Source organism: Cryptosporidium ryanae (genome assembly GCF_009792415.1).
Source record: "Cryptosporidium ryanae isolate 45019 chromosome Unknown contig_6, whole genome shotgun sequence".
Taxonomy (NCBI): domain Eukaryota; phylum Apicomplexa; class Conoidasida; order Eucoccidiorida; family Cryptosporidiidae; genus Cryptosporidium; species Cryptosporidium ryanae.
Genome location: NW_027125539.1, coordinates 71,875 through 91,793, shown reverse-complemented (window position 1 = coordinate 91,793; position 19,919 = coordinate 71,875). Strand labels below are relative to the sequence as shown.

Genomic DNA, 19,919 nt, shown 5'->3' with positions numbered 1-19,919 from the left:
CGTTAGATAAACGCAATTGTCAGAATTACTTAAAACATGTTTGAACGCTTTGCAAAAAAATTGAACTTGAAATGTGAAAAGGCGGGAAGGCGTCAAAAAAAGACTGTTAATACTTGCATCTGTGCAACTATTGCTAAAAAATGGTAGATAAATAAAATTAAGTGTTATTACCTAGTTTTACAGAAGAAACAGAAAGCAGATTACTTGGAAGGAATTTTAAATTTTTTGAATTTGAATTATTAATCTTATATAAAGATGTTGAATCTAGTTCTTTACTTGTTCCCAGCGGTTGTTCGAGACATGTTTCTACATTTGTATCCCACAATGATACTATTGAATTATTAGTCACAGCTGCAAGAATTCGTGTTCCATATGAAAAATCTATAGATTTTATAAACACTTTTTCATTCTTGTTTGTTACTTTCTCAGGTAATTTACAGAGTTGATAATACTGAGTAGTATTTGCACCTAGTTTTCTAATGTCCCAAATTGGTAGGTTTAATTCAGAACTTGAACTATTTTTTGAAATTGACCCAAAAATAGCTGAAGATGCTAAGAAATAGCCATTGTGACCGAATTTTACTTGATTAATAATTCCAGGAATAACTTTACTATTGTAAATCACACCCTCTTTTTTTCCGGTGCGAACATCCCAAAAGATAACTTGTCCATCACTACCACCAGTAGAAACGATAGAAGAATTTGGATGAATCGATACTGACATAACATCACCCAAGTGCCCTGAGAAAATTCTAATGGGAAATGTTCTAGATGTACACCATAATCTGGCAGTTCTATCACTCGATCCACTAATAAACGAAATTCCGTAATCATCCCAATTTAAATCCCAAATACAACTATTACTTGAATGGCCATTATATGTTACCAATTGAGCCAGCGATTTTTCAGAAAGTTCTTTTGTAATTATGGAGAGATTTATTTTACTATCCAAACCACCAGATAATATAAATTCTGAATTCCATGGATGGAATCTTATGCATTGAACTCTATTTCTATGAATCCATGCAGGATTAATTTTTTTGTCTCGGTTTTTCATATTGTACACTTGAATACATCCATCTTCAGTGCAAAAAGCACCAAATACGTGATTATGGGAAACATTCATATCAATAATTTCATTGGAATTATTGCAGTCTAAATTATTAGTTATTATGGATGGATAATTACTCGAATCAATATGATGCCTATTTGAAACTTCCTCAAATAAATGCTTTTTATATTCAATTATAAATGGGTTGGATGAATCGGTTATTGGTAAAAACTCTATTTCACTTGGGCCTTTTATCTCTTCAGTAATCTCATTATCAAGTCTATTCCCTTTAAGTTTCTTAAACTCGTTTTCTTTAGGTAATGATTCAATGAGATTTTCAGGAAATATTCCCCATTTATAAATCGTTTGACCAAGTCCAATGCTTCTTCCAACTAAAGATGAATCAGTGAATTTTTGACTATCCTTAACATTCTGGGACTCTTTTTTTTCTTTTTTTCTTTGAATATTTGGAATGACTTCAAGTGAAAGCGAGTTTTCGGTATAGAGCTCACCAATCTGAAAAGTTCCAATCTGCTTTGAATGTTTTAATTGTTCATCTTCTTCCTCATGGCTCAGTGTTTGCTTATTTTTGTCATTTGAATTCACGTGAATTACAAGTTTTTCTTGAATGATACTAATGATCGAGGTTTCTTCGTTTGTTAATAAATAGCTATTTAATAAAGAAATCGCCAATGGCCTCAAAATAATATGAAACCTCGACTCAATATAGGGTTTGAGTAAGTCTATTTCCTTTAAATTTTCAATTTCATCCGAGACTTTTAAAAGGGATACTATTTCTCTATACCTTGAAAACGAAAAATCCTCCGCAAATTTATTAAAAAATTTCTTATGTAAACCCTCCCCTTTTCTCTTTAGCAATATAAAATAAATTTGAACGAATAAAACAAAACAAACCGAAAGAAGTTCTTCTCTAACTAAAGATATTGAATTTAAGGTCCAATCTCTGAATTTTGAGTACTTTTCAGAGAAAGTTTTATCTGAAATAATTGATAGTCTTCTATACTCATCCAAATACTCTTCAATGTCATATTCTTCATTTTTAGAGAAACTTTGAGTGGATTTCTTTCTTTTGTCGTTAATTTCAGATAACAATGCCTCAACCGTAACCATATAATTATTATTTTTCAAGTACTTGAAAATTTCTGAAATATTTAATTCACCTTTTTCTGAAGGATTTTGAGTTTCAGGTATGATAGTTTTCATTAAATTTTGGGTATTCAGAACTTGGTTACAGTAAGATGTTGACTCAGAGGATGTAAAATCAAGTGGAATTTGACTCTGAACAGGGGTGTGCCTTTGATGGCTATTTAATGAAACGCTGTTTCGTACCAAGTGATTGTTGTTCATCTTTCCCGTGCTTTAGCTAAACTTTAAATGTATGGAATAACAGAAAAACTACATTTAATATCAATACAGTTAATATAAAAATATTATAATCATAATGATTTTTTTTTTACATATATTATTGTAAATTTGTTGTTGACCGGCTTGAACTTTTTATCAAATTAAAAACCTTGAGCGCTGATTAAAAATAGTACATTTGGACCGTATAAAAAGAAACAAAAAAAATTTCAAGAATTAGTGTATTCTCTATCCATCCAAAGTAATGGATGGGTGTAAACACTATAAAAGGAAGTGTAAAATAATTTCACCATGTTGTGGTGTTGAATATTGGTGTAGACATTGTCATAATGAAGATCCAGAGAACAATCATGGTGACCTTGATAGATTTGAAATAAAAGAAATAGTGTGCAGTGTATGTCTTGAACGTCAACCTGTCAGTAACTCTTGCATAAATAGTAATAACTTATCTGGGAAAAGGTGTGATGTTCAAGAGTTCGCATCTTACTATTGTAGCATTTGCAAACTCTGGGATAATGAAGGTATTAAAAAAAATATATACCACTGTAAAGAATGTGGAATATGCAGAATAGGAGAAGCTGGATCATACTTTCATTGCAGTATTTGTTGCATGTGTTATCACATAAGCATTAAGGAAACTCACAAATGTATTGAAAATTCTTGTAAGCAACCTTGTCCTTTATGCCTAGATGATTTATTTCAATCTATTAAGACGGTTTCAATTCTAAATTGTGGTCATACAATACACGAAGATTGTTTGTATAAATTAACTGAATTCTCTGGTTTGGTAGGAATGCGCTGCCCAATTTGCAGCAAAACATTGTACGAAGGTTCGGATATTTGGAAAGAAATTGACAAAATGATAGAAGATTCACCTTTATCAGACTCCTCAAGAGAACTAGTGGATATATATTGTAGTGACTGTAACAGAAAAAGTAACACACAATCCCATCCATATGGTCTAAAGTGTCAGTTTTGTGGGAGTTACAATACAAGAAATGAATAATTTCTATTAAAAAAAAAATTAATCATCCACTTAGAAAGGAAAGATTACAATTGTATAGATTATAGCAAAAATTATTGAAAGGAATACACAAACAAAAGGACTGATGTCTCCATATTGAATCTGTAATCCAGTCAAGAGCTTCTTTACAGCCAAAACCTGTGTAAGAAGAAACCCCAATTACTCCAATTTCAGGGATCTTATCTCCAAAAAATTGTATTATTTCATCTATATTTAACTCTATTGCTAATTCTTTTGGGTTTAATGCCCCCAGAGCGTCTTGTTTTGCTGCAATAATTAATATTACAGGACCATTACATCCAATTTCCTCTATTAATTGAATAAGTAACTTTCTGGCCAATGGTACTCTTCCATGATCACTTGAATCAACAAAAAACAATATCCCGTCAAATTTACACTGTTCCTCAATTATTTCTGTTTCATTCTTCCCAAGATTATTCCTAATTGCCTTTCGTCTTTCTTTTAAGTAACTATTGGGAGGATTTCTTTTATCAACAAACTGTGAGCAACTCTTACTGGTATTTAAAGATATGTTAGTGTCAATAAAGTTAAGAAGACAATTTTCCCTTTTAAATTGCATCATTTTTATCTCCTCCGAAATTGCAGGGTCTACATATTTCCCTCGCAAGTTTCTTAAAAGGAACGCAGTCCTTCCTGAGAAAGCCGGGCCTGAAACTAAAATGTTGAACTGCCTACGCTTAAAATCATCTAGAAACTCTCCAAAGTTCAAAAAGTTATTTCCCATATGGATCTTCAAACCGAAATATTTTTATTGATAAAATTTTCTAAAAGCTTGAGTATCTAAAATCTTTTCACACTATCCACAAGACTTCACTGCGGCACAAAAATATGCCCGATGATGTCTTAATATACACATTTAAAATAATAAAAAAGTTTTATTAATCTATTAATGTTTCTACCTTCTAAAAATTCTTAAGGGTGAATATGAAGACACCTTATTTTTATTCTTCATTCCTATATCCTGAGACAAGTCTCCACCCTTATAAATGCTTTTTCCTAGACCATGTTTGTCTCTATCTAAAGTACCAAAATTTGGCACATTACTAGTGATTATGGGAGAAAAATGGCTTTTTCCAGCATAAGATGAATACAGATTTACCATTTTTGTATCCTTAATTTGTCTCTTACTAGTATTTCTCTTAAGGATTTGCATTTCCTTCTGCTCTGCCGGGACATTAACATTTGTTGATGATAATATCACAACTCTCTTTTGATTCTCTGTGTATTTTAAGTTGTTTGAATTTACCTGATTACCGTTAAAATTTAAAATAAGCGATTCAAATGACGAAATACGCGAAGAGCTAGATGTACCATTTGAAATAGAATCAGAAATGTTAGAGTTAGAAGTGACACTGTCCTCTATCGCTTTCTTTTCAATTTGATCGTGATAAACCTTGATATCAGAACCTGATCTTGTTATTTGTGTATCATTTTCCATTAAATCATTTCTTCCCTGTGATTTTTTATTTATGTTAGTGTCAGGTTCACCTCTATTACGTTTCATATCTGTTGAATAGTCTATGATAGTATTGCATACTCCATTTTCAATTAATTCAATTGAAATGGAAAGTACTTTTTCCAAAATGTTTAATGTTTTTAAAGACGATTTTAAATAACATGAAGAGTTGAAACCATAGTAGCGTTTTTCATTTGAACTATTTTCCCAATTGAGTAACCATAAGTCAGCGTCATTTGGATTATCAATAGCTCTCCTTATTATTCCTGATATTAACAACAAGCAATGAAGGGGGTGAATATTTGAGTGAGGAAAGCATGAATTTCTATTTATATTTTTTAAAAGTGAACCATGATATATACAACAATGAGAAAAATGCCATAGTAACTTAAAAATACACTCCGATTCATGATCTAGCCTTAAAAACGAATATTTTTCATATAAGAGTTTATGAAACACTATGTAATTTGATGGTGACATTCCCATATATATCCTGTCGTGGTATTGTAACTGATTAATGATTAACAAAGGATCACTCGAATTAAAGAAAACAGATTCCCATGTTAAGGGAAGTTCACTTGTGTTTTGGTTATTTGATTTCTTTATTTTGTCCTCTATAATACAACTGTTATTAATTTCGTTTTTTTCCTCCATTAAAATTATTTTACCTTGGAAAGAGTTATTTAGTGGTTGCTCTGGTGATTCAATTTCATCATAAAATAAATCTGATTCATGTACATTATTTTCATCGTTTGACTCATAATCACAAAAACCATAATCGCATGACCCATTATCCTTTTTGTCAACCATCTGCTTTAAATCTGCTTCATCAACCGAATTTTGATGACAGAATTTCGCCTTGTCTTCATTCAATAATTCTTTTGAGATCTCATCCCTGTATTTATTTTCAACATTATTTTTCACTCTAAATACCTGGCTTATTCCTGGTAGTGAAATTTTTGGACAAAAGAAATTGATTTCAGACATAAATTCCGAAAATGACTCAAAATCTTTTAATATAGCCTCCCAATCAGGTTGGTTATTTGCTAATAAATACTTATTTGCAACAATAGAATTTAAAATCGATTCTTCTGCATTTATTCCATTTAAGGCTGTAATATTAGATATTTTTAACGACGTATTTATCACATTAAAGACCGTGTTAAAAATATTATTGCATACCTCTGGATGTATTAAACTACTAATGTCATTTTGTTTGTCCGAATGATCTAAAAAATTGCTATTTCTGCTATTGTTCCATTCACTTCTTGTAACTATTTTTGTTTTTATAACCTTGTAAATTATTTCCATATTCATAAACCCTGGTAAATTAAATGGGGAAAGCAAACAAAAATAATTAGCACCAATAATATTAACATAATTTAATGTGCTATTCAGTATAATTCTTTGCAGAAAATGAATTGAATTATTTTCAAATAGTTTAATAATAAACTCTACCCAACCAAAGGGTAGCCAATTTCCAAATCCAGTCATTAACGCGAGTTTCTCAATCTTTGGTCTTTTGCTACATAAAAGAAAGTGTTGTAAACTTGAAAAGGATAATTCCTCTAGCAAACACTTTGTTTCTTTTATAGACATTAAATCTCTATAAGAATCTATATTTGGGTATTTTTGTGACAGGTTACTACTATTTCCGTGTTTAGCTTTACCATTAAATACCTCGTAAACATGAGTTCTATATAAAGTTCTTACAATCCATTCAGCAATTGGCTGAAAAAATGGTTTTGGAGGTGCGTATAGAGGTATTGTAATGAAAAATGGAGGAGGGAAATTCTTACTTATAGTATCATCATCCAAAAGTTTTACAACCATTCTACCACTAATATCGTTAATTTTTCGCAGTTGTAAATATATATTTCCAATAGAAATTCCATCCAATAGCCATTCATCAGACTCTGATTTATAAGAATATACAGTGTTCATAAATAATGTTGGTGTGTATAAATAATAAAGTCTTCTTACCCACATAATAATTGATAAAAACGTGTCATTACTATTATTGAGAAAAGAAATATTATTTTGTTTAATTTTACGTAATATTATATTAAAAAAATGATAATAACGATCGTATAAATAACAATAGAGATTTGAAATTGGCCAGAAGTTTAATAACAATTCGTCATTCCTTGTAAAAGAATTTGATTGCATTTTTTCTATTCGAGCTCTACAATTCATTCTAAATACACTCGGATTATTCAATATAACATTTCTCCTTTTTGAATTAAATTTCTGATAATCTATAAATCTATGATTTATTGTTGAATAAACATTAAGGTTATTGTACGAAATGCACTGTTTTGCACCTTTGTAATAAGTTTGATTCGCCATAATTAAATTTGAATTGACCAGTCTATTGTAACACTTAACTTCTTCATTTGAGTTTTCATCATCGGAAAATAATTCGTCCTCAAAATCATAAAAACCTTCATTTTCATAATCATTCTCAAATTCATCTTCACCTGACGAAGAAAGGTATACGCTGGATGAAGACTTAGTTCTAAACGGATCTTCATCTTTTAAATTATTTATATATTCCCCAGCCTCCCCATTTAACCAGATATATTTGGGTGCAAAATCTCCCTCCAAAAATAGAGAATTTACTTTATTATTAACAACAGAAAAGAAGTCTCTATTCTTATTGTTATTTCCCCACAAGGATAATATGGATTTTATGTCCTTTGGTCCAATCATTCTGATGTTATCTGAGTCATTATCATCTATAGTTTTTAATGTTGTTTCTTTAGAGGTCCTCTTATTATTAGGACACTCTTTATGTATTTTCATATTCGTATTCCTTGTTAAATAAACATCCAATAAGGTTGGTCTAAAAGGATTAAGTTTGCTATAATATGCCTTGCTAATATCGAATTTCATTCTTCTACCAATATTAATGCAATTTCCATAATAGATTGTAAGTAGATTTGGTATTACAAATTTGTCCAAAAATCTCATTATTGGCTGAATAATATCTATTTCTACGTCAAAATAATGATGAGTGGCTTCTTTTGGAAAATGGCAACTTCTAAGATTGGCATGATAGCTATTATACATCTCAAGACTTCCTGTCCAACTGAATAGAGAATCTTTTTTTCCATGAATCCATAAAATTGGACAAGAACATTCTAACACTTCTGATTGAATATTCCAACGTTGAGTTATCAAAAAACGACCAACTTTTCCAGCCAAACTTTCTGCTGCATGTTTAATGCTTTTGTAAGGGCATTGAAGAATTAACCCACCCAATCTTTTTTTTCGTTCATTCAATATTTTGGCTTGTCTAGTACTTGGACCTGTCCCGATTGAACATCCCCATAATACTACATTTTCTATTGGCCAACTTAATTCCTGTGTTACAAAACTCACGATTAAATTCATACATTGGTCAACGGTTGACTCATCAGACCTCCCCTCATGCTTCCCATATCCTGGATAATCGAATAATAATATATTTATTTTCAATCTTTCGCTAATATATCTTAGTCTTCCGTGTATTTCTCCTATGTCAACTCCGTTTGCATGAGCATATATAACCATTATTTTTGGGCTTCCCTTAGGAACAAATAAAAAACAGGGAATTTTCTTATTCATATTTATAGGTCCCGGAATTAATATTGTCTCTGGAAAGGAAGTTATATCATAGGAGGAATATGTTCCAGGAAACATAGCAATGTCCACAAATTTTTGAATAAACATCTTTATCTGCCATTAAAAATACAAAAACGAATATATTATCATGTTATGAAGTCTGAAAATTTAAATAAATCAGAAATATGGTATTTCTTAATACAAATTTTAAAAATACAAGAATTTTACTTATAGTATTTGGGTTTATTCACTAATAATTCATGTTGAAATTTATACAATTTTTGTGTTGAGCTCTTTTAAACTCACAATAAAGTAGTGATTATTTACCCGCCTAAGCACTTAATTTATTACCAATTTCTAGATGAATAGCTAAAAATGTCAGAATCTTGAACAAATATTATTCATAATAATATTCAAATATATTATAATTTTTATTATTGAACTAGAATTTTTTTATAATACCACGTAAATAGTTCTGTTATTTATTTTGTAATATTTTTATTAGTTTGTGCATGCAATCCCCATGGCGGCGCATTGTTTATTAGTCAGATAAGTATAGTCATTTACGCCGTCTCGCACACAAACACATGTTTTACGTAATGAAAATTAGTAAATCTGCAAGACCAAAGGACTCAGAGTGTTAAATATTAATAAATAACTATCATTTTGTTGTAATTGAACAAAATGTTTCTATTTTTAGCTTATATATGTGATTACATAAGATATTTTCATCAGAGTAATAAAGTTTAATTTTATATTAAAAACAATATAAAACCTTAAATGAAAAGTTTTGAATTTAGAACATAAATTTAATACTAATTTAAAAAATAAAAGTAATATTTTCTATTGAAAGTACCTATAAATTAACATTTAAACTTATTTCTGTCAATGTATTACAATTTTCTACTGAAATCCTCGAACCACATAGAATGTTTTTATTTTTTAACCCCTCATTGAGGTTCAATTATTCTAAATTGTCTTTACCCTGTATAAATTTCAGTTAAATCATTCTTTTCGATATTACACTGATAGTTTCAGATTCACTTTAAATTGAATGTGTGAATATGTGCTTCATCATTCTTGCTTCGATTTTGATCCTGTTACTCTTAATGTAATTAACTGCAAGTTCAAACTTTTTCTTATAGTAAACACGAAATATCTCTTTTATACATTATTAAAATATAGGTTAAATTAAATACATTTTATCTTTTGAGAAAAGAATTGGTATTTATTAATAAAATGTCTGGTTTTCCGCGATAGTTTTAAAGTCATTGTTCACAGTATTGTTATTAGTAAAATCTACTCATAAACTTCAAAGTTTTTATTTCAATAACTTTAAATATCGTGTTATAACAATCCTACAACAAACTACTCGGTTAATTGTTCAAAACAATCTAGAGAAATAAATATGTCTATGTCATAATCTAAGTTTTTAACATATTCATTATGAATAAACAACAAAACCATTAATTTTTATCTAAACTCGAACTTAATGTTAACTTCATATTTGAGATTCCTTTTATTTTCAACTAATATCACCTTAGATAATAAATTACCAACTTTTCTTATCCTCTTACAATGTTAATAAATTCCATTATTTAAACATTTTTTTTGTTTTTAGATTCCCTGTTACGACTAAATATATATTACACCTAAACTCGTTTCAAATATAACATTTGTACGTATAAGTAAATAAGGACTCATCTTTAAATATCTTCTACAAATTTTCAAAAATAAGAGACTTATGGTACTCGAAAATACTTAAAAGATGCAAGTACAAATTGAAAATGGATTACTGAGATAAATCATCATTTTTGTCTTGTGGGGTAAATTGCATCATAAAACCAAACTTGTAGTCGTCTTTGACATAATCTATTGCGCCAGATACGCCGAATCCTTTACTATCCTGACATAAAAGTGATATCTTACCAGAAGTATCTATAACTCCCTGTATTCTTGCTGTTTTAAATAAATATTCATACCCAAACCGTAGAGCTGATTCATAAACTGGAATAGACATCTCAAATTCAGTTGCAAGCGATAGTCTTTCACTTATTTTTCTAAAGAAAGTTGACTTTAATGAATGTACGTTAGAAAGCATCTTTAATGGACTTGAAAAATCAGGTTGACGAGTTATTTGATTGAAAAATACATTTTTACCCCTTTTAAAACGTAATCCCACTGACATTATTGATGTATTATTGGCTGTAACTAATGTTAAGTCGCCCCCCAATTGCAAGGAGTTTGTAATTAATTGTGAGAATGATCCGTTTAGTAAATACATCCCCTGATAAGCAAACTTAATTGAATAACTACTTTTTGACCCATTATAATCGAGTGAAACCTCACTAATGTTTTTATTCTCATCAATTAAACTTGAGTTTACTGAAACTCTTGCATCTATATTATCATTTATTGAATGTGAAATACGGCCACTTACAATTCCTTCATCATTGACTCTCCCCAGAACTATTGTTCTTCCATCAAAACTATGAAATGTTGGCCCAAATTGATATGAGTATCCTCTGAAATTAGATGTGCCTAACATTAATGAATATGAAGTTTGTAAAGTTTTTGTGATTGCTTTTGTTATTTCTGCTCTAAATCCATCGTAGTTTTCCATCTGAAATAAATTTTGGGTTTCCATTGAAAAATTCTCATATTGTAAACATTTCGCCCTTAATTTGTCAGAACCACTAAATTCGCCGGAATTATGCATTTTATTAAACTTTGACTATTTCTTTTCATTCACTGCACAGAAGAAATTAAAAAACCTTGCCGGTTGGTAAAACAAAATATAAATAAATATATATATATATATATATGAAATATTTTATATAAAAATCAAAAAAAATATTCAAATTGAGGATTTACTAGTTAAGGCAAAAATTTGTTTTTAACTGTTATCGTTTAATTCACAAGTTGAATACATAAAATATGAAGCTCACCGCCCATTATGCAAAAAGAACGAATAAAATATCTTTAGTTAGCAGCAAGAAGGGTACTCATATTCCATATTGCAAATACAAGTATCTTTCTCTATTGAACCCATTTCATACATTCCATACCCTAGAGATAATCCAATGATAACTGAAATGAATAAACCCCAATTAAACGTCATTGCAACAAGCATTAACAAATAATTCAGAAAATAGTAACAAAATGATAATAAAATACTGTACACTATAACTTTCCGATTTATTTGCTTTTCCCTGTTTTTTTTAATTTCCCTTATGTATCCTTTGTTTATTGAAGACAAATACATTGTAAACCAACCCAATAAAATAATAATAAAACAAGAAGTGAAATACTCTAAAGGGTTCTTTGTCTTCCAAAAATCAAATAATATCAAAGATTCAAAACTCTGATGAAATACCATTTGCATTGAAATAGATACAAAACCTTTGTTATTTATTTGCTTTATTTCATTCATTGTAGGATTCTTTACTATTTTGGCACTCAATCCGTCACTATCCCTTATCAGTTGAAATGTATTTTTGTTTGCACAACACATATTCAATTAATCAAAAAAATAAAAATGAATTAAAAAATTAGAAGAAAATTAACAATTTTTTCATGTGATATTTTTATTATTATGCCTCTTTACTCGAAAAATAAATTATAAATAATTTAAGAAAAAAATATTAAATCAGTTTAAATTAACATTATCATGTTCAAACTGTTCTCTTCTTGTATCGAAGTTTTTTCTCCCAATTATTATCTTCCCTCTTGCATTACTCTGCTTCTTTGAATTGGTCTTTGCAGTGCTATTTTTCGAGATATTATTTGGTGAATTTACTCTTTCTTGTTCAAAATCTAAAATTTTTATAGTTTTTTTTCTTGCTTTATTCATTTCCAATTGTGCTTCATTTAATCTTTTAGCTTCCTCCTCGTCCAATTTATTTTTTATTACATCCCTCTTTTTAGATAAACTGTCACCTTCTAAAACTAAGGACTCAACAATGTATTTTTGTAATTCTTCTTTACTAATTTGTTTGCTTGGAATTGTTGTCATTTTTGATATCTCACCTAAAAATTCCCACGGAACACATTTTGGATCATGTTCGAATGTGTGATGTAAATAACCCCATTCATTATCAGTTATATTGTCATTATTTTCAGTAAAACCTTCTTCATCTTGAATAAACTCAGATCTAGCTTTATTACCCTTATTTGGAACCAATTGCATGAATTTTTTTCTTTCTTCAATTATTTTTTTTCTCAACTCACGATTTGGTTCTAAATTGTTTTTCCATATATTTCTTATTCTCTCGAAATCTTCTGGTTTTTTTGCATCTTTATTTAAATTAAACATGAAATCTCTATCCCAAAATTCACTCGGTAGCAATTTAACTTCAGCATTAATTAGGTTGATATTTATTTCATTGCAGTCATCAATATTGTTTTCCATTTTTAACTTGTTATTTTCATTAAATTCATCTGAATCCGATTTTGGATTGGTCATGCCACCTAAAAACTCTGCTTTATTCTTTTCATCAAGAGACTTATCAAAAAATGACACAATACTATATGGTCTTGGTGGCGATTCTACCCAATCACTCAAATATATGTTTTCTTGTTTTGTGTTTTTATCAATTTTCTTAAGAATTCTCTTATTTTCTTTTTGTATTTTCAAAATATTGTCCAACTCCTCTTGAGATAAATCTTCAGGTAACATTGGATCCCTTTTCTGCGATTTTACTATACTTTCCTCGTCTTTTTCAACTTCTTCTAGTTTAACGTCATTTTTAAACATACCCTTTTGTTTAATTGGTTGTATATCTGGTGTTTTCAGTGTTGAAAATGTTATTGAAACACTTGAAGGACAACTTATCCAACGGCTATCCTCATCCAAATCCCAACGTTTAACTTTTTGTGGGTAATCAGTTAGATCACCCGTTATTTTTTCTTCGTGATTTATATATTTACTTAACTTTTCTTTCTCATCTCTAAGATATGAGGCTTCTGCAAACCAAAAGGCAGGACTTTCTGGATCATTTGGTACTAAGCAAGAATAATTATTGTATTTTCTGTTCTTTCCCATAACTCTTTTAAAATTATTTTCTAATTCAATCCCGTTATTTTTTTCTTCTTTAACATTTGTACTATTTGAAATAATTATAGTATCCTTTTTTAGTATTTTATCTATTATTTTTTGATTTTGTAAACCTTCAAAAACATATAATGACTCTGGTCTTAAATTTTTGAATAAATCTTGTCTTCTAACTTGTTTTTTTGATAATTGCAAATAAATTCTATCCAACTCATCCAGTATTCTATTATAGGTCCTCTGTGTTTTAATGATTGATTTTTGTCTTGTTACCAATGTCTTATGCAACTTATGAGTATATTCATCCCTTTTCTTTTCAAAAGTTTCCTTCCTTGATTTTATTTCCTCAAATTTTTTCTCTAAAGAGTTGTATGTATCTACATAAAATTTCCTGTCTTTTTTCTGTCGCTCTTTAATTTTTTCTGGATCTTCCAACTCAAATGATACAGGCAAACTATCTATTCCACCCTGTTGAAGACATGAATACGTCGCAAACATTCTTTGTTGACAATCGGTAATTTCATCCAACTCCATTTCTAATTTTCTCTCATCCTTTATTAATTTTTCATCGTGTACTTTTGCTGTTTCACAATGCATAATTATAACCTTTGATAAATCATTCAATATTTCTTCATTCTTTTGTAATTTATTTGCAATATTTTTTAATGTTACATTTTTGTAGTAATCCAATGTACTTGATCCAACTTTCTCATTTAGAATTACATAATCATTTAATTTTGTATTAAATAATTCGTTTGAATTTATTAACCTTCTCACTATTTCACAATTATTCTCTTTTTCTTTTCCTTCTGGAAAAGGGACCAAATTTGGGATAGAAATATCATCATCATTTCCCATTTTTTTCATTTCCTCAAAGTGATTAAATACCATTGATAGTGTATAAGCTGGTTTTATATCAATTGATAAGCTGTCAAACTCTATAATTGTCTTATTTAACAGTTTTTTATCATAAATTGATTCCCTTTTTCTATATAAATCTTGACTTTCATTAAATTTTGCTCTAGGATAAAAAACGGGAGTTTTTATATCTTGTCCAAATAATTTTATGTTTATTTCCTTATAATCATCTAAATTACATTGATTTACCTTATACAAAACTTCATAATCCCCATTCTTCAAATCCAAAATTTGCTGAATTTTTATTCCACCCACCCCAATAACTTCATATTTATCACCACCAGACTTTAGTTTATTTCCCATTCTGTCAATAGAATGAATTATAAAACTTGATATTTCCTCGTTTATATTATAATTGATTAATCCATCTCCCTCTGCCCAACATAACTCAGGATATGCTTTTCCAGGGGAAACCTTTACTACGAAAGGTGACTCGCCAATTGAAATTTTTTTCTTATTATCGAATATTTCCAATTTATGTGGAACTGCTTTTCTGCATATATATGATACAGTATATGTACCATCATTATTATCAATCACGCTTCCTTCGAATGTTTCATTAATATCCATCAATTCCAAAGAAACTAAGGAAAATTGATCACTAGATTCAATACCGTTGGTATATTTAAACGGAGTAAGGAATACTCTAAAATCATATCCTCCATAATTAACTATTTTATTATCTTCTGAAAATGAGTAAATTATTATTTGGGTTATTTCACCTGCTACGGCTTTTTTTAACCCTATTCCTGTTGCACGGCAATTCCTCGCGACATCTTCTGTAATTTGACCGGTTGCCTGCTTAATCAGCGATTTCATTGAATATTGGTTCTCATAATCATTTTCAAATATTTTTTTTTCTGAGTACTCAATTGGGATATATTTTCTGTTATTGTAATTCTTCTTTATTGTGTCAAATTCTTGAGGCTTCTTTTCAATCTGACTTGTAACACTAACTGCTACTTTTTCTGAAATTAATTTGTTTTTTTCCTGATCAATTAATTCATAATTTACAAAATTATTAATAGGTATCTGTTCCATATACATAAAACTAGATTTTTTTATAATGTTTGTATTTGGATGTTCATCTTTTTTCGTTCCGCCGTATATCCCTAATGGTATAGAAAGATTTATTTCTTTTGCAATTGTTGGATTTATCTGAACGAATCTGTTATTATCTAATCCGGCAAATAACCCCCTTTCACATTCATCATTGAAGTTGGTTTTCATTCGTGACATTTTATATTTCTTTAGTTTTACATTTTATCTTTTTTTTTTATTATGTCAGAGACAAAACGCAACATGTTCAGTGGACATGTCAAAGGTATATATGTAAATGCTAAATCTAAGAATGTAATAAGATATAAATTGAAGTCAACTGGATAATTAAGACAAAATTTCTTTAAATCTTAGTTAAAATAACTAATAAAGTGATTTTAGATATGGGTATGTATAACTCTGTTTTCCTCTAATTATTTTTGGTCTAAGTTCCTCTGGGAATGGTAGAATATATTTTACATGACAACAACCAAACTCTCTAATTACCCCCTCTATTGGAATTCCTCTATTTGAATAATTAACTTCATCTGTTGAGTTATTCAATTCAGATGCTTTATCATTTATATAAACACTCGTTTCTCGATCATTTTGTTCTGAATGTGTGTTCACTTTACCGGAAATATTTGAAAATTGAGTTGTTTGATTGTGAATATCCTCTTCAATTTTCTCCAGAAAGTTGTCATTAAACTTAGAATATGATTTATTTATTTCTGTTTTGTTATGCATTTTAAAGTTTTCGAATCCTATTTCTCTACTCGGACCTTCTGAATAATCAACTAAATTTAACTTATCTTTTGATTCAGATAAATTAGAATCACTAAAATAACTGAAGCTTTTATTTTTCTGGATTCCACCAAAACTGTCAAAACAACCGAGACAGTTTAGATTTTTGTTTTTTGATTCACAAGCTTTATTTTCAAAATTGCATTGATTTTTATGTTTATTATTGGCAAATCTTCTATTAAATACTGGATAGTTATTTTCACTTATATCTGAATAAAGAGGTTTAAATATATCAGGATCAAGTACCATTTGGCTAAAGTTTCTTGTCTTATTTATATTATTTGAGTTTATTTGATTCATATTCTCAGTAAAGGCCACTTTATTGTTGATCTTTGTATTTATATTTGTGTCTTCATCTTCTTCATCACCGTAAATATTTTCGCTTTCAAAATAAATATCTTCAATATCTTGAACACTACTACTAGGAGACAGATATGAAATCTCATTATTTATTAAATTATTTTCCATTGTTTTATCCTTATTTTTCTCAAATCCAAGTTTCAACCTTCTGTTTTCCTTTGGCAAATTGAAAATAATGTCCCAACTTCTGCCATTTGGTTTCAATTTTTCATTTATTCCTGCACCAGGTTCATAAAGTTGTAAGAGTGACTTATCTGTATTTACAGAAGTTTCACTAATACCAACAAAATTGACTGATGCGTCTTTATAGTGACACCTACACCTTTCAATTTTTGCATAATCAATACAACAAGGACAGTTATTATCCTTGACTCTTTTCCAATAGTTTATTTCATTTTTAGAAATGAAATTCTTCTCATAATTTGTTTCATTTGATTCCTCTACTCCAAACCTAAAGTTACCTGGTGTATGATAATGTTCATAATCAACATCTGAATAGTATGCAGGTGCATATATATCAACTCGTGGAAAGTTTTTAGATTCAGGAATAACTTCATGTACTTCACCCCTAGAGTGTTTTTTTTCTGTTCCGTATAAATTCCTGCTTGCTTCTAATGCTTTTTTGCTTGCCTCTACTGCTTTTTGACTTGCTTCAAGTGCTCTTTCGTTCACAACTTGAAACCTTTTCTTCAGCTTTCTACTTTGAATTTCCTTTTCATAAATATTTCCTTCAAAATCAGATTCTAAAAAATCTTTCTCATATTTTTTTTGTGCTTCTATTATTGATTTTTGTAACTTATTTAATGATTTGGTTTTCTCTAATAACTCCTCATATTGTTTAACAGGGTTAAAACAATTCGGATCCACCTCAACCTCCTCATCAGCAACATTCAGTGATTTATATGTGTCTCCAACTCCCTCATCAACAAGATCCAAAGATTTGTGTGTTCTACCAACACCCTTATCTACATTATTTATGGATTTACATGTCCTACCAACTTTTTCATCAACATATTTTACACATTCTTTTGTTGTTAATATTTCATTTTCTGCTAAATTTGTTGATTCGTGTTTATTATTTTCAATTTCTTTGTCAAGTCTCAGTTTACTTGAAATTTTTTTTTTCTCTGAAGATTTGCTTTTGCCCCGTTTTACCTTTTCACAAAGATTAAGATTAAGCGAATTATAATAATGTTCTTTTTCTTCAAATTTCTTTGAATTAAAAATATCTGTCATATTTTCATCGATGTTCGACTCATCAGTGGTCTCATTTTTTTCTAAAATTAGCAAATCATCGATTCTTATATTAGGTTCATCTGCAAATTTTGCAGAGGTTTTTAAAATATTGTCTTTGTTTGCCTCTTTTCTCTCTGAAAAACATAAATTTTTTATCTTTGAATTTTCTAAATAATTTGTTTCATCTGTTTTTTTAAGGGTATCACCACTATCTGTTTCTTTATTATTCACGTTAATTTTTTTATCCGTAAATTCATCAGATTCACCTTCAAACCTAACATTTTTATCATATAAAAAATTATTTTTGTTAAGTTTTTTAATATCCTTGAAATCTTCATTTTTTATCCATTTGTATGTATTATTTCCCATAGAGTCATCTTCAAAATTAATTGAATTTGACCCTATTATATTTTCACAATATATTTTTAATATATCATCGTCATTTCCACTCATTAATATTCTTAGTATTGCAGACCCTTCTGAAGATCGATTTATGAATGTTAATAAACGGATAATTCTTGTAACTCTACCACTACTTTCAGTTTTCCAAATTCCTTTATCTGATTTTATAATCATTTTGTCATTTGGTTTTGATTTGGGATTACTCTTTATCTTTTTTCTAAGTATTTCCATTAATTTTGACTGAAATAACGGCCTATTAAAGCAGTTTCTTTGTGGAAAAACTGGAAATTTCATACTATTACCAATATACTCAATAAATTGTATTGTATCAAAAATTGAGTTTGGTTGAACCGTTGTTTGATTATCATATGGAGTTAAAATTGGTCTGATACAGCATTTTTTTTCATTAGGTGATTCAGTAAGTGTTGCTAAAACTAATAAGTTCGATTCAACTATCGTAGATGCAATACAACTACTTATATTAGTTATATATATTTTTTCATTTTTTTCATTAGTATAAGTATACTTCCTAATTTCGTGTGCAAGATCAAGCAATCCAAACATCGGAATTATTGTCTTCGTTTGCATATTCGAGTTAAAACATGAGGAAACTTCAAAAAATTTAATCGAACCACTGCTAACATTTGTTGAATTTGCAATGTTACTATTTTTCCTAACTTTATTTTCAATTTCTAACTTATCTGCTGATTCAACTGTAATTGTTATCATCAAATTACCAACTATATTGTCTTCGAACCATTTCTCGCCAAATGAACCAAAAACACTGCTTTGAATGTTTTTTGGTATTGATTTTTTACATCCTTTATATTTCAATTTTCTAATTGAGTCTAATACTTTCTTTCTAGATACTGCATATAAAATTGCCGAAACAAGTTTTTCTTCTTTTTCAAATAGATGCTCAGGTTCTCCTTTTATTATATACCCCAAGCCTCCTATTTTTCTAATTAACTGTAGTGGATTTTCTGGATTAATTAGGTCCCGTACATTGTCTATTGTATAATTCAAAGAATTTTCACTTATCTCAAGTACAGAAGCCTTTACCACAAATAATCTATCAAAATTACCACCAATATCGGTATTCGTACTTTTTTCATTCAAATGTATTCCTGTAGAATAACATCTTATTGATGCAAAAATGTCATAAACAACTTGCAATACTAAACCAATACTTCTTTGGGAACCAATTAATGTGTGAGTTTTTCCTGTTTTGTGTGGTCCACAAACTATGACATTTGTCGATATTCCATCTAAAGTATCAAGTGCATGTTGTTGTAATCCCATTTTTCTATATATTTCGCTATTACAAACATCTTCAGTGAATATGTCATTTGTGACAGAACAAAAACGTGTTCTACCAAGTTCTGATTTTCTACATACCCTAATTGACCTACCATTTCGACCGAAAACGAAGTTCCATTTTTCTTCCTTGTCCTCTTTTTTCTTTTTCGGTGAGAATCTGATAAATGTTCTCACAGAACTTTTTGCCTTGCTAAGACCAATCAACGAGCTTTCCATTTATAAAACCTTATCGGATATTGAAATGTTTCAA

The 19,919-nt window shown here is 29.1% G+C and overlaps 8 protein-coding genes across 8 annotated transcripts; 1 reads left to right on the top strand and 7 right to left on the bottom strand.

Annotated features, from left to right (window-relative positions):
- Nucleotides 1–157: 157 nt before the first annotated feature.
- FG386_002938 (transcription initiation factor TFIID subunit) lies at nucleotides 158–2,419 on the bottom strand (the record flags this gene model as incomplete). Its single annotated transcript, XM_067342623.1, has 1 exon — nucleotides 158–2,419. The coding sequence occupies one exon, from the start codon at nucleotides 2,417–2,419 to the stop codon at nucleotides 158–160; it is 2,262 nt and encodes a 753-aa protein (XP_067197442.1).
- Nucleotides 2,420–2,678: 259 nt separating this feature from the next.
- On the top strand, nucleotides 2,679–3,440 carry FG386_002937 (uncharacterized protein; the record flags this gene model as incomplete). Its single annotated transcript, XM_067342622.1, has 1 exon — nucleotides 2,679–3,440. The coding sequence occupies one exon, from the start codon at nucleotides 2,679–2,681 to the stop codon at nucleotides 3,438–3,440; it is 762 nt and encodes a 253-aa protein (XP_067197441.1).
- A 22-nt stretch (nucleotides 3,441–3,462) lies between these two features.
- FG386_002936 (uncharacterized protein) lies at nucleotides 3,463–4,203 on the bottom strand (the record flags this gene model as incomplete). The annotated part of the gene is made up of 1 exon (XM_067342621.1): nucleotides 3,463–4,203. The coding sequence occupies one exon, from the start codon at nucleotides 4,201–4,203 to the stop codon at nucleotides 3,463–3,465; it is 741 nt and encodes a 246-aa protein (XP_067197440.1).
- A 171-nt stretch (nucleotides 4,204–4,374) lies between these two features.
- FG386_002935 (alpha beta hydrolase) lies at nucleotides 4,375–8,649 on the bottom strand (the record flags this gene model as incomplete). The annotated part of the gene is made up of 1 exon (XM_067342620.1): nucleotides 4,375–8,649. One exon carries the CDS (start codon nucleotides 8,647–8,649, stop codon nucleotides 4,375–4,377), a length of 4,275 nt encoding a protein of 1,424 aa, XP_067197439.1.
- Nucleotides 8,650–10,333: 1,684 nt separating this feature from the next.
- Nucleotides 10,334–11,260, bottom strand: FG386_002934 (mitochondrial import receptor subunit tom40; the record flags this gene model as incomplete). Its single annotated transcript, XM_067342619.1, has 1 exon — nucleotides 10,334–11,260. One exon carries the CDS (start codon nucleotides 11,258–11,260, stop codon nucleotides 10,334–10,336), a length of 927 nt encoding a protein of 308 aa, XP_067197438.1.
- A 267-nt stretch (nucleotides 11,261–11,527) lies between these two features.
- Nucleotides 11,528–12,055, bottom strand: FG386_002933 (copper transporter; the record flags this gene model as incomplete). Its single annotated transcript, XM_067342618.1, has 1 exon — nucleotides 11,528–12,055. One exon carries the CDS (start codon nucleotides 12,053–12,055, stop codon nucleotides 11,528–11,530), a length of 528 nt encoding a protein of 175 aa, XP_067197437.1.
- Nucleotides 12,056–12,190: 135 nt separating this feature from the next.
- On the bottom strand, nucleotides 12,191–15,748 carry FG386_002932 (dictyostelium gelation factor like filamin type immunoglobulin domain; the record flags this gene model as incomplete). Its single annotated transcript, XM_067342617.1, has 1 exon — nucleotides 12,191–15,748. The coding sequence occupies one exon, from the start codon at nucleotides 15,746–15,748 to the stop codon at nucleotides 12,191–12,193; it is 3,558 nt and encodes a 1,185-aa protein (XP_067197436.1).
- Nucleotides 15,749–15,931: 183 nt separating this feature from the next.
- On the bottom strand, nucleotides 15,932–19,885 carry FG386_002931 (TRAFAC type P-loop GTpase that may be related to kinesin; the record flags this gene model as incomplete). The annotated part of the gene is made up of 1 exon (XM_067342616.1): nucleotides 15,932–19,885. The coding sequence occupies one exon, from the start codon at nucleotides 19,883–19,885 to the stop codon at nucleotides 15,932–15,934; it is 3,954 nt and encodes a 1,317-aa protein (XP_067197435.1).
- Between the last annotated feature and the right edge of the window lie 34 nt (nucleotides 19,886–19,919).